The 14858-nt window shown below is 49.9% G+C and overlaps 1 protein-coding gene across 1 annotated transcript in view; it reads right to left on the bottom strand.

Annotated features, from left to right (window-relative positions):
- Positions 1–2561: 2561 nt before the first annotated feature.
- The window catches only part of VPS4A (vacuolar protein sorting 4 homolog A), a 35102-nt gene continuing 22805 nt past the window's right edge, over positions 2562–14858 (bottom strand). Inside the window, exons 7-10 of the mRNA XM_082276396.1 lie at positions 12797–12878; positions 9790–10009; positions 9564–9704; positions 2562–3123 (exon numbers count right to left, since the gene is read on the bottom strand). Of these exons, the coding sequence (XP_082132522.1) occupies positions 3022–3123; positions 9564–9704; positions 9790–10009; positions 12797–12878 (545 nt within the window). The 3' untranslated portion in view covers positions 2562–3021. The remainder of the gene's footprint in view (positions 3124–9563; positions 9705–9789; positions 10010–12796; positions 12879–14858) is intronic.

The raw sequence follows: 14858 nt of genomic DNA on the forward strand, positions 1-14858 counted from the left end.
CAGTACAGAATGTGTGTGTAATACCTCGGATTCGGATGATTTCAGTACAGAATGTGTGTAATACCTCAGATTCGGATGATTTCCGTACAGAACGTGTGTAATACCTCGGATTTGGATGATTTCAGTACAGAATGTGTGTAATACCTCGGATTCGGATGATTTCAGTACAGAATGTGTGTGTAATACCTCGGATTCGGATGATTTCAGTACAGAATGTGTGTAATACCTCGGATTCGGATGATTTCAGTACAGAATGTGTGTGTAATACCTCGGATTCGGATGATTTCAGTACAGAATTTGTGTGTAATACCTCGGATTCGGATGATTTCAGTACAGAATGTGTGTAATACCTCGGATTCGGATGATTTCAGTACAGAATGTGTGTGTAATACCTCGGATTCGGATGATTTCAGTACAGAATGTGTGTAATACCTCGGATTCGGATGATTTCAGTACAGAATGTGTGTGTAATACCTTGGTATCGGATGATTTCAGTACAGAATGTGTGTAATACCTCAGATTCGGATGATTTCAGTACAGAATGTGTGTAATACCTCGGATTCTGATGATTTCAGTACAGAATGTGTGTGTAATACCTCGGATTCGGATGATTTCAGTACAGAATTTGTGTGTAATACCTCGGATTCGGATGATTTCAGTACAGAATTTGTGTGTAATACCTCGGATTCGGATGATTTCAGTACAGAATGTGTGTAATACCTCGGATTCTGATGATTTCAGTACAGAATGTGTGTGTAATAACTCGGATTTGGATGATTTCAGTACAGAATGTGTGTGTAATACCTCGGATTCGGATGATTTCAGTACAGAATTTGTGTGTAATACCTTGGATTCGGATGATTTCAGTACAGAATGTGTGTGTAATACCTCGGATTCGGATGATTTCAGTACAGAATGTGTGTGTAATACCTCGGATTCGGATGATTTCAGTACAGAATGTGTGTAATACCTCGGATTCGGATGATTTCAGTACAGAATGTGTGTGTAATACCTCGGATTCGGATGATTTCAGTACAGAATGTGTGTAATACCTCGGATTCGGATGATTTCAGTACAGAATTTGTGTGTAATACCTCGGATTCGGATGATTTCAGTACAGAATGTGTGTGTAATACCTCGGATTCGGATGATTTCAGTACAGAATGTGTGTGTAATACCTCGGATTCGGATGATTTCAGTACAGAATGTGTGTAATACCTCGGATTCGGATGATTTCAGTACAGAATGTGTGTGTAATACCTCGGATTCGGATGATTTCAGTACAGAATGTGTGTAATACCTCGAATTCGGATGATTTCAGTACAGAATGTGTGTAATACCTCGGATTCGGATGATTTCAGTACAGAATGTGTGTGTAATACCTCGGATTCGGATGATTTCAGTACAGAATGTGTGTAATACCTCGGATTCGGATGATTTCCGTACAGAACGTGTGTAATACCTCGGATTCGGATGATTTCAGTACAGAATGTGTGTGTAATACCTCGGATTCGGATGATTTCAGTACAGAATGTGTGTAATACCTCAGATTCGGATGATTTCCGTACAGAACGTGTGTAATACCTCGGATTTGGATGATTTCAGTACAGAATGTGTGTAATACCTCGGATTCGGATGATTTCAGTACAGAATGTGTGTGTAATACCTCGGATTCGGATGATTTCAGTACAGAATGTGTGTGTAATACCTCGGATTCGGATGATTTCAGTACAGAATGTGTGTAATACCTCGGATTCGGATGATTTCAGTACAGAATGTGTGTGTAATACCTTGGTATCGGATGATTTCAGTACAGAATGTGTGTAATACCTCAGATTCGGATGATTTCAGTACAGAATGTGTGTAATACCTCGGATTCTGATGATTTCAGTACAGAATGTGTGTGTAATACCTCGGATTCGGATGATTTCAGTACAGAATTTGTGTGTAATACCTCGGATTCGGATGATTTCAGTACAGAATTTGTGTGTAATACCTCGGATTCGGATGATTTCAGTACAGAATATGTGTGTAATAACTCGGATTTGGATGATTTCAGTACAGAATGTGTGTAATACCTCGGATTCGGATGATTTCAGTACAGAATGTGTGTGTAATACCTCGGATTCGGATGATTTCAGTACAGAATGTGTGTAATACCTCGGATTCGGATGATTTCAGTACAGAATTTGTGTGTAATACCTCGGATTCGGATGATTTCAGTACAGAATTTGTGTGTAATACCTCGGATTCGGATGATTTCAGTACAGAATTTGTGTGTAATACCTCGGATTCGGATGATTTCAGTACAGAATATGTGTGTAATAACTCGGATTTGGATGATTTCAGTACAGAATGTGTGTAATACCTCGGATTCGGATGATTTCAGTACAGAATGTGTGTGTAATACCTCGGATTCGGATGATTTCAGTACAGAATGTGTGTAATACCTCGGATTCGGATGATTTCAGTACAGAATTTGTGTGTAATACCTCGGATTCGGATGATTTCAGTACAGAATTTGTATGTAGAACTCCATTGAAGAATGAGAAGACAAAAGATGAACTGAAAGAGGATATTTTTACACAGCGGACACTCATCTCCAGTATTGCGCACGGCAGGTCCTGGCAGGGAGTGGGGGTGGAGACGGGTAGGTAGGGGAACGTCGAAGCCACCCAATCGATGCTTCCTGGGGACAAGGAAGGAATTGGGGCACGACAGTCAATTAGAAGTCAGTTATAAGTCAGGCGGGAGAGGAGAATGGGGCTCCCCCTGGAGGTTGTTAGGGGGAAGAGAAGGCAGTCACATGATTTGGTAACTGATGGCAAATGAATGTAAACCTCAGAGACTGAAGGTGGGCGGAGCCTCCCAGGCAGTGCAGGGCCACAGGGGACACTAGGAGTCCTGGATATGGGGGAGGGGGGGCCACAGCCTGTAGTTTCCTGTGATGTTACCGATGGGGGCACTTAGAGACAGCAAGCAAACATAATGCCCCCTCCCCCTGGTAGTGCCCAATGGGGTTCATCCTTCCTGCCCAAAGTCTTCTGTAAATTTCTTCACTTTTAGGAGGTCCTCGGAATTGACGGTTGGCCGCGTTGTAGCCAGAGATCGCAGCATATCCGACTGAGGGAAGAGAGAGAAGAAGAGGGTTAGGTGATCCCTATGGCAATCCCCATTCTTTTATGTACCAATAAATTCCACTTCCTATGTGATCCCGGCGTCCCCTAAGGCTGATTACATGTGATCCCGGCATCCCCTAAGGCTGATTACATGTGATCCAGGCGTCCCCTAAGGCTGATCACATGTGATCCCGGCGTCCCCTAAGGCTGATCACATGTGATCCCGGCGTCCCCAAGGCTGATTACATGTGATCCCAGCGTCCCTAAGGCTGATTACATGTGATCCCGGCGTCCCTAAGGCTGATTACATGTGATCCCGGCGTCCCCAAGGCTGATCACATGTGATCCCGGCGTCCCCTAAGGCTGATCCCGGCGTCCCCTAAGGCTGATTACATGTGATCCCGGCGTCCCTAAGGCTGATTACATGTGATCCCAGCGTCCCTAAGGCTGATTACATGTGATCCCGGCGTCCCTAAGGCTGATTACATGTGATCCCAGCGTCCCTAAGGCTGATTACATGTGATCCTGGCGTCCCTAAGGCTGATTACATGTGATCCTGGCGTCCCTAAGGCTGATTACATGTGATCCTGGCGTCCCTAAGGCTGATTACATGTGATCCCGGCGTCCCCTAAGGCTGATTACATGTGATCCCGGCGTCCCTAAGGCTGATTACATGTGATCCCGGCGTCCCCAAGGCTGATCACATGTGATCCCGGCGTCCCCTAAGGCTGATCCCGGCGTCCCCAAGGCTGATTACATGTGATCCCGGCGTCCCTAAGGCTGATTACATGTGATCCCAGCGTCCCTAAGGCTGATTACATGTGATCCTGGCGTCCCTAAGGCTGATTACATGTGATCCTGGCGTCCCTAAGGCTGATTACATGTGATCCCGGCGTCCCCTAAGGCTGATTACATGTGATCCCGGCGTCCCCAAGGCTGATCACATGTGATCCCGGCGTCCCCTAAGGCTGATCACATGTGATCCCGGCGTCCCTAAGGCTGATCACATGTGATCCCGGCGTCCCTAAGGCTGATCACATGTGATCCCGGCGTCCCTAAGGCTGATTACATGTGATCCCGGCGTCCCTAAGGCTGATTACATGTGATCCCGGCGTCCCTAAGGCTGATTACATGTGATCCCGGCGTCCCCAAGGCTGATCACATGTGATCCCGGCGTCCCCTAAGGCTGATCCCGGCGTCCCCTAAGGCTGATTACATGTGATCCCGGCGTCCCTAAGGCTGATTACATGTGATCCCAGCGTCCCTAAGGCTGATTACATGTGATCCTGGCGTCCCTAAGGCTGATTACATGTGATCCTGGCGTCCCTAAGGCTGATTACATGTGATCCCGGCGTCCCTAAGGCTGATTACATGTGATCCCGGCGTCCCCTAAGGCTGATTACATGTGATCCCGGCGTCCCTAAGGCTGATTACATGTGATCCCGGCGTCCCCAAGGCTGATCACATGTGATCCCGGCGTCCCCTAAGGCTGATCCCGGCGTCCCCAAGGCTGATTACATGTGATCCCGGCGTCCCTAAGGCTGATTACATGTGATCCCAGCGTCCCTAAGGCTGATTACATGTGATCCTGGCGTCCCTAAGGCTGATTACATGTGATCCTGGCGTCCCTAAGGCTGATTACATGTGATCCCGGCGTCCCTAAGGCTGATTACATGTGATCCCGGCGTCCCCTAAGGCTGATTACATGTGATCCCGGCGTCCCTAAGGCTGATTACATGTGATCCCGGCGTCCCCAAGGCTGATCACGTGATCCCGGCGTCCCCTAAGGCTGATCACATGTGATCCCGGCGTCCCTAAGGCTGATTACATGTGATCCCGGCTTCCCCTAAGGCTGATCCTGGCGTCCCCTAAGGCTGATTACATGTGATCCCGGCGTCCCCTAAGGCTGATCACATGTGATCCCGGCATCCCCTAAGGCTGATCACATGTGATCCCGGCGTCCCCTAAGGCTGATTACATGTGATCCCGGCATCCCCTAAGGCTGATTACATGTGATCCCGGCGTCCCCTAAGGCTGATCCCGGCGTCCCCTAAGGCTGATTACATGTGATCCCGCCGTCCCCTAAGGCTGATTACATGTGATCCCGGCGTCCCCTAAGGCTGATTACATGTGATCCCGGCGTCCCCTAAGGCTGATTACATGTGATCCCGGCGTCCCCTAAGGCTAATTACATGTGATCCCGGCGTCCCCTAAGGCTGATTACATGTGATCCCGGCGTCCCCTAAGGCTGATTACATGTGATCCCGGCGTCCCCTAAGGCTGATTACATGTGATCCCGGCGTCCACTAAGGCTGATTACATGTGATCCCGGCGTCCCCTAAGGCTGATTACATGTGATCCCGGCGTCCCCTAAGGCTGATTACATGTGATCCCGGCGTCCCCTAAGGCTGATTACATGTGATCCCGGCGTCCACTAAGGCTGATTACATGTGATCCCGGCGTCCCCTAAGGCTGATCACATGTGATCCCGGCATCCCCTAAGGCAGGGCTCGACAAACCCTGGGCGCCAGGTCGCATTGGTGACTAGAATTAGCGACCTGGCGCCTGGGGTGCACTGCAGGAGGTGTCCTGTCCCTTTTGCGCCCCCGGCTGATTACATGTGATCCCGGCGTCCCCTAAGGCTGATCCCGGCGTCCCCTAAGGCTGATTACATGTGATCCCGCCGTCCCCTAAGGCTGATTACATGTGATCCCGGCGTCCCCTAAGGCTGATCACATGTGATCCCGGCGTCCCTAAGGCTGATTACATGTGATCCCGGCGTCCCTAAGGCTGATTACATGTGATCCCGGCGTCCCTAAGGCTGATTACATGTGATCCCGGCGTCCCTAAGGCTGATTACATGTGATCCCAGCGTCCCTAAGGCTGATTACATGTGATCCCGGCGTCCCTAAGGCTGATTACATGTGATCCCGGCGTCCCCAAGGCTGATCACATGTGATCCCGGCGTCCCCTAAGGCTGATCCTGGCGTCCCCTAAGGCTGATTACATGTGATCCCGGCGTCCCTAAGGCTGATTACATGTGATCCCAGCGTCCCTAAGGCTGATTACATGTGATCCTGGCGTCCCTAAGGCTGATTACATGTGATCCTGGCGTCCCTAAGGCTGATTACATGTGATCCCGGTGTCCCTAAGGCTGATTACATGTGATCCCGGCGTCCCCTAAGGCTGATTACATGTGATCCCGGCGTCCCTAAGGCTGATTACATGTGATCCCGGCGTCCCCAAGGCTGATCACATGTGATCCCGGCGTCCCCTAAGGCTGATCCCGGCGTCCCCAAGGCTGATTACATGTGATCCCGGCGTCCCTAAGGCTGATTACATGTGATCCCAGCGTCCCTAAGGCTGATTACATGTGATCCCGGCATCCCCTAAGGCTGATCACATGTGATCCCGGCATCCCCTAAGGCTGATCACATGTGATCCCGGCGTCCCCTAAGGCTGATTACATGTGATCCCGGCGTCCCCTAAGGCTGATTACATGTGATCCCGGCGTCCCCTAAGGCTGATCCCGGCGTCCCCTAAGGCTGATTACATGTGATCCCGCCGTCCCCTAAGGCTGATTACATGTGATCCCGGCGTCCCCTAAGGCTGATCACATGTGATCCCGGCGTCCCTAAGGCTGATTACATGTGATCCCGGCGTCCCCTAAGGCTGATCCCGGCGTCCCCTAAGGCTGATTACATGTGATCCCGGCGTCCCCTAAGGCTGATCACATGTGATCCCGGCATCCCCTAAGGCTGATCACATGTGATCCCGGCGTCCCCTAAGGCTGATTACATGTGATCCCGGCGTCCCCTAAGGCTGATTACATGTGATCCCGGCGTCCCCTAAGGCTGATCCCGGCGTCCCCTAAGGCTGATTACATGTGATCCCGCCGTCCCCTAAGGCTGATTACATGTGATCCCGGCGTCCCCTAAGGCTGATTACATGTGATCCCGGCGTCCCCTAAGGCTGATTACATGTGATCCCGGCGTCCCCTAAGGCTAATTACATGTGATCCCGGCGTCCCCTAAGGCTGATTACATGTGATCCCGGCGTCCCCTAAGGCTGATTACATGTGATCCCGGCGTCCCCTAAGGCTGATTACATGTGATCCCGGCGTCCACTAAGGCTGATTACATGTGATCCCGGCGTCCCCTAAGGCTGATTACATGTGATCCCGGCGTCCCCTAAGGCTGATTACATGTGATCCCGGCGTCCCCTAAGGCTGATTACATGTGATCCCGGCGTCCCCTAAGGCTGATCCCGGCGTCCCCTAAGGCTGATTACATGTGATCCCGCCGTCCCCTAAGGCTGATTACATGTGATCCCGGCGTCCCCTAAGGCTGATTACATGTGATCCCGGCGTCCCCTAAGGCTGATTACATGTGATCCCGGCGTCCCTAAGGCTGATCACATGTGATCCCGGCATCCCCTAAGGCAGGGCTCGACAAACCCTGGGCGCCAGGTCGCATTGGTGACTAGAATTAGCGACCTGGCGCCTGGGGTGCACTGCAGGTGTCCTGTCCCTTTTGCGCCCCCACCTCCTCCCTGAGTGCACGGACTTCCGCGCCGTCCAAAAATTGAGGCCCCGGCTTTTCAGCCTTCTTCTGTGAGATGAGAGAGGCTTCCAATGGGGAACTGGCGCCCTCTTGTGGTGGCCGGGAGTAATGACTTTCCACTGCCTGTCCTCAATGCCTTCCCAAGAGGAGAGGAGAGGGAAGTTTTTGCTTAAAGGTAAGTGGACAGGGAGTGTGGTTATTATTATTAATTTATTTTTTAAATTTAAAAAAAATAAATAATATTTTTTTTTTTTTAATTATTAAAAAAAAAATTTTTTTTTTTTCAATTATTAATATTAAAAAAAAAAATAATATATAAAAAATTTTTTTTTCCTCATCGCCATGCCACAGCCACAGCCGAAGGCCCCTTTCACACGGGCTGTCTGATTGGACCCTTCATTCTCCTCTATGGAGCGGTAATCTGCCGCTATCTGATCCTGTCCGCCAAAAACAGAGGGATGGTGGTTCTATTTTCTATCCATCCCATGGATCAGATGGCAGCAGCTGGAAAGAGACAGACAGTCTGTAGAGGAGAGCGGGGTTCTAGTCGTATTTATGTGTAAATTTAGTATCCGTTTTATTAAATAAAGTTTGGTTGTTAGTTTAAAAAAAAAAAAAAACTGTCTCCTAACTTTTTTAGCCGGCTCCTGGATTTCAGGCACATTTGTCAATCCCTGCCCTAAGGCCAGCTGAGGATGTAGGGAGTTCCTGTCCCGGATGTGGTGACACCGTGCCTAGCACAGCCATAAACCTACAAACAGGGGCCACCACACTGAAGGCAAAGTCCAGCAACTGCAACCAGGACCAGCACATCATGGGTGCAATGCTCCGCCTCCTGCAGCCCCCGCTCTGTCAGCGGGCCGGAGGAAATAAACTACAAGTGCCGTTGTCACCAGCGCTGTTCTATTGGGAACAATGAGTCCCTCTGCCATGGTGTCGCCTCCATTGGAATGGATGACGCAGTGGTGAATGAAAGAAGAAACCCGCAATTCAGGTATTTGGGGGGAGGGGTGGATTTGCACCCTAAATATGGATGGAACATGGAACAAGTATGAACACCTGGAATCGGCTTGTGAAGTCACATTTCCCTCCTCTGCACAGAGCAGCCTGGATCCTCCTCTTCTCGGGTCCCTCGCCAGCGCTCCTCCCTCCTGTGGAGTGCCCCCACAGCATGCTGATTACTATGGGGGCACCCAAGCTGAGCTGCAGCTCCAGGTGTCCATCCAGACATGGAGCTGTGGTTTGGCTCCGCCCCCACTCTCTCCTAATTGGTTTACATTGATTGACAGCCACAGCAGCCAATGGCGCCGTGGCTGTGTCTGAGCCAATCAGGAGGGAGACTCCCGGATGGCCGAGGTACACGTGGACATAGCTGGATAGAGAGGGGGCTCAGGTAAGTATTGCGGGGTGAGGGGCACACAGAAGGCTTTTTATCTTAATGCATAGAATTCCCCTTCTGCCTTTCCAATCCCTTTAAACTTAAAAGTTGATCCCTGGAAGGAACCAATTACAGCGTCTTCCCCGCCTCCTGCGATCCTTCTGATAGGTTAGTGATCCATTAGGAAGCGTGTCATACAGTATATATATATATATATACAGAGCATCCGGAAAGTTCTCACAGCTTCACTTCTTCCACATTTTATATTACAGCCAACATGGATTCCATTCATTATTTTCCTCCAAATTCTACAAACCCCTCCCCCATAATGACAACGTGAGAGAAGATTGGGCGAAATCTTTACACATTAATAATGAAAACCTTTTTCCGGATGCACTGCAGAACTTTGGTGATGAATGAGTTAATGTGAGAGCAGACCTCATGTATGAGACCTGATTGGCCCCCCCAGGCTGGTATATAACGATCGATCCTATATACACCTACCATGCACACTATAGGCTCCAGTAGTTTATCCCCTTGCACCTCCATCCAGGTCATCTCAATGGCTCCTGGGTCCCCGGGGGAACACGGTGTTAGCAGATCATCCACTGTGGCCCCGGGATTCGTACGAGAAGGACCCCGCACCTGACACAGAATAACAACCAATCAGAACATCCGTCACATGGATTACAATTCACCGATAGCAGAAAACGGAGGAGATTTTTGTCACCTTTTTAAAATGTGTTGCGGATTGCACTTTGCGCACCGGCTGCATTAATGCGTCTCTCACGATGACGCTGATATCTGCCCCCGAGTAACCTTCCGTTTTCTGGGCCAACTCCCGAATATTCACCTCACTTAGGCTGTGGGGGGTGTTCCCGAGGTGCAGGCGGAACACCTGAGCTCTGGCAGCTTCCTCTGGGAGAGGGATGTAAATCCGCTTCTCAAACCTGACAAGAAGTAGAATACGAAATGCGTAAAGCAGAACATAAAGAAAATGATGGAAATGCTGCAATATGGGACAGCACTGAACCATTCATGTCCCCTCCCCCTCCTTGCACCTATCCATACCCTGCATAGAAAAGATCTGTGTACTTACCTAATCCACTTCAGTACAGTCATGTGATCCTGCAGCTCCAATCCCAGATGTTAGTGAGTGGCTGCTGCAGGGGAGAGGAGGGAGCACCACCGACGGCTGGGCTATAGGCAAGTACACACATCTTTTTACACAGGATAGAAGGAGGGGGGAGGGGGGGGCCATTTTTAAGAATAGTTAGAAGTTGGCTTTCTTCTACATTAAAGCACCCGTAGGACTGCACCCGTCTGACCGCACCCATAGGACTGCACCCGTCTGACCGCACCCGTAGGACTGCACCCGTCTGACCGCACCTGTAGGACCGCACCCATAGGACTGCACCCGTCTGACCGTACCCATAGGACTGCACCCGTCTGACCGTACCCATAGGACTGCACCCGTCTGACCGCACCCATAGGACTACACCCGTCTGACCGCACCCATAGGACTGCACCCGTCTGACCGCACCCATAGGACTGCACCCGTCTGACCGCACCCATAGGACTGCACCCGTCTGACCACACCCATAGGACTGCACCCATAGGACTGCACCCGTCTGACCACACCCATAGGACTACACCCATAGGACTGCACCCATAGGACTGCACCCGTCTGACCGCACCCATAGGACTGCACCCGTCTGACCGCACCCATAGGACTGCACCCATAGGACTGCACCCGTCTGACCGCACCCATAGGACTGCACCCATAGGACTGCACCCATCTGACCGCACCCATAGGACTACACCCATAGGACTACACCCGTCTGACCACACCCATAGGACTACACTCATAGGACTGCACCCATAGGACTGCACCCATAGGACTGCACCCATAGGACTGCACCCGTCTGACCGCACCCATAGGACTACACCCATAGGACTGCACTCATAGGACTGCACCCGTCTGACCGCACCCACAGGACTGCACCCGTCTGACCGCACCCACAGGACTGCACCCGTCTGACCGCACCAATAGGACTGCACCCGTCTGCTGCGGGGGAGGAAAGACCCGGCCACTTTGGGCAGGGCAATAACTGCACAGCATGAAGCAGATATCCTACAGAATGACCTGGACAAAATAACAGAGTGGGCAAAGACATGGCAAATGAGGTTTAATGTGGAGAAGTGTAAGGTTTTGCACTTGGGGACTAGAAACATAAAAGCACAATACACGTTAGGAGGGGAACCTTTGGGGGAATCAAAAATGGAGAAGGATCTGGGAGTCTTGGTTGATGATAGATTAGGCAACAGCATGCAATGTCAAGCGGCAGCTGCCAAAGCCAACAGAATATTAGCATGCATAAAGAAAGGGATGTATTCCAGAGATAAGACTATAATCCTTCCACTTTATAAAACTCTGGTCCGACCGCATCTGGAGTATTCTGTCCAGTTCTGGTCGCCAGTCCTCAGGAGGGATGTGTTGGAGCTGGAGAGAGTCCAGAGAAGGGCAACTAAACTGATTAGGGGATTGGAGGACCTTAATTATGAAGAGCGTCTACAATCGCTCGATTTATTCTCCATGGAGAAGAGACGCCTGAGAGGGGACATGATAGCAATTTATAAATAGCTCAATGGTGATCTCAGCATAGAAAAAAAGCTGTTCAGTCACAGGGATTGCATGAGGACTCGAGGGCATACAATGCGATTAGAGGAGAAGAGATTTAACCTCAGGCAACGTGGGGGGTTCTTTACTGTTTGGGCTACAAGATTGTGGAATTCTCTACCACATGAGGTGGTTTCTGCGGGAAGTATGGGAGACTCTTAGACGTACATCTCAAGGATCAGAACATTCAGGGGTATGAGAGATGATTACAGCCACACACACCTACACAGGGGGAACTCCGCCCACACACACCTACACAGGGGGAACTCCGCCCACACACACCTACACAGGGGGAACTGGATGGACTATTGTCTTTATTCAACCTCACCTACTATGTAACTATGTAACCCTAACCCTCACCTACTATGTAACTATGTAACCCTAACCCTCACCTACTATGTAACTATGTAATCTACACCAAGCTGACAGGAATACATAACTGGACATCCTGAGTAGCTGTTGCTGCTTTCTAATGTAAGATTTTGCATTCCTTTAGTTTGATGCTCCTGGAATTTATTTAGAAGATTTAAACTGAAGATTTCGTTGTCTAAGGTTTGCACAGAATTAAAATGGGTAAAAACTTCTGTCTCTGTGACAACGGGATAGGAAATGAGGGAAATTGGGGGTCACCGGGGGCAGGAAAATCAATACAGCATCGGAGGTTCTAATCCTCCCCCACTCAGTGGAGGCGTTTCCGGGACCTCCAAGTCCTTATATGCGAGTTTTGTCCTTCATATATGGTTTGTATTCTCTGCACCCATTGTTCATACTTCTGTAATTCAATGCTATGTACTGTCAGTATCTCTATTCTCCCATCAATAATAAAGACCAATTATTTTTATAGATTTATATTTTCTGTCATTGTACAACATCCCTCTCCCCGTCTGCCAATTCATTTCCCAGGACACCCTGCTATTGGGACAAAGACAGCAATAAAAACCTTCCAGAGGTACAAACCCTTCCCCCTCTCTATCCAAAAACAAACCAAAAAAACCCACGTTTGTTGGAGTTTGTCTTTCTGCAGCACACCAGTGCAGGCAGCAGATGGCGCTCTCACCTTCTTCGGATGGCAGAGTCCAGCACCCAGGGGATGTTTGTAGCTCCGAGGACAAGGATCCCATCATTGTTATTGCCAACACCTGGGGGAAGAGAGCGGCATTGTGTTATGTGGGACACAGTTATAGGGGGACAGTTCTTAGTCACTGTTATAGGGGGACAGTTCTTAGTCCCGGTTATAGGGGGACAGTTCTTATTTCCGGTTATAGGGGGACAGTTCTTGGTCCCGGTTATAGGGTGACAGTTCTTAGTTCTGGATATAGGGGGACAGTTCTTGGTCCCGGTTATAGGGGGACAGTTCTTAGTCCCAGTTATAGGGGGACAGTTCTTAGTTCCGGTTATAGGGGGACAGTTCTTAGTCCCGGGTTATAGGGGGACAGTTCTTAGTTCCGGTTATAGGGGGACAGTTCTTAGTTCCGGTTATAGGGGGACAGTTCTTAGTCCCGGGTTATAGGGGGACAGTTCTTAGTCCCGGTTATAGGGGGACAGTTCTTAGTCACGGTTATAGGGGGACAGTTCTTAGTCCCGGATATAGGGGGACAGTTCTTGGTCCCGGTTATAGGGGGACAGTTCTTGGTCTCGGATATAGGGGGACAGTTCTTGGTCCCGGTTATAGGGGGACAGTTCTTAGTCCCAGTTATAGGGGGACAGTTCTTAGTTCCGGTTATAGGGGGACAGTTCTTAGTCCCGGGTTATAGGGGGACAGTTCTTAGTTCCGGTTATAGGGGGACAGTTCTTAGTTCCGGTTATAGGGGGACAGTTCTTAGTCCCGGGTTATAGGGGGACAGTTCTTAGTCCCGGTTATAGGGGGACAGTTCTTAGTCACGGTTATAGGGGGACAGTTCTTAGTCCCGGATATAGGGGGACAGTTCTTGGTCCCGGTTATAGGGGGACAGTTCTTGGTCTCGGATATAGGGGGACAGTTCTTAGTTCTGGATATAGGGGGACAGTTCTTGGTCCCGGTTATAGGGGGACAGTTCTTATTTCCGGTTATAGGGGGACAGTTCTTGGTCCCGGTTATAGGGTGACAGTTCTTAGTTCTGGATATAGGGGGACAGTTCTTGGTCCCGGTTATAGGGGGACAGTTCTTAGTCCCGGTTATAGGGGGACAGTTCTTAGTTCCGGTTATAGGGGGACAGTTCTTAGTTCCGGTTATAGGGGGACAGTTCTTAGTCCCGGGTTATAGGGGGACAGTTCTTAGTTCCGGTTATAGGGGGACAGTTCTTAGTTCCGGTTATAGGGGGACAGTTCTTAGTCCCGGGTTATAGGGGGACAGTTCTTAGTCCCGGTTATAGGGGGACAGTTCTTAGTCACGGTTATAGGGGGACAGTTCTTAGTCCCGGATATAGGGGGACAGTTCTTGGTCCCGGTTATAGGGGGACAGTTCTTGGTCTCGGATATAGGGGGACAGTTCTTAGTTCTGGATATAGGGGGACAGTTCTTGGTCCCGGTTATAGGGGGGACAGTTCTTGGTCCCGGTTATAGGGGGGACAGTTCTTGGTCCCGGTTATAGGGGGGACAGTTCTTAGTCCCGGTTATAGGGGGACAGTTCTTAGTTCCGGTTATAGGGGGACAGTTCTTAGTTCCGGTTATAGGGGGACAGTTCTTAGTTTCGGTTATAGGGGGACAGTTCTTATTTCCGGTTATAGGGGGACAGTTCTTGGTCCCGGTTATAGGGTGACAGTTCTTAGTTCTGGATATAGGGGGACAGTTCTTGGTCCCGGTTATAGGGGGACAGTTCTTAGTCCCGGTTATAGGGGGACAGTTCTTAGTTCCGGTTATAGGGGGACAGTTCTTAGTCCCGGGTTATAGGGGGACAGTTCTTAGTTCCGGTTATAGGGGGACAGTTCTTAGTTCCGGTTATAGGGGGACAGTTCTTAGTCCCGGGTTATAGGGGGACAGTTCTTAGTCCCGGTTATAGGGGGACAGTTCTTAGTCACGGTTATAGGGGGACAGTTCTTAGTCCCGGATATAGGGGGACAGTTCTTGGTCCCGGTTATAGGGGGACAGTTCTTGGTCTCGGATATAGGGGGACAGTTCTTAGTTCTGGATATAGGGGGACA

The sequence above is a fragment of the Pelophylax lessonae genome, assembly GCF_965119305.1.
Source record: "Pelophylax lessonae genome assembly, contig: HAP1_SCAFFOLD_588, whole genome shotgun sequence".
NCBI classification, from domain to species: domain Eukaryota; kingdom Metazoa; phylum Chordata; class Amphibia; order Anura; family Ranidae; genus Pelophylax; species Pelophylax lessonae.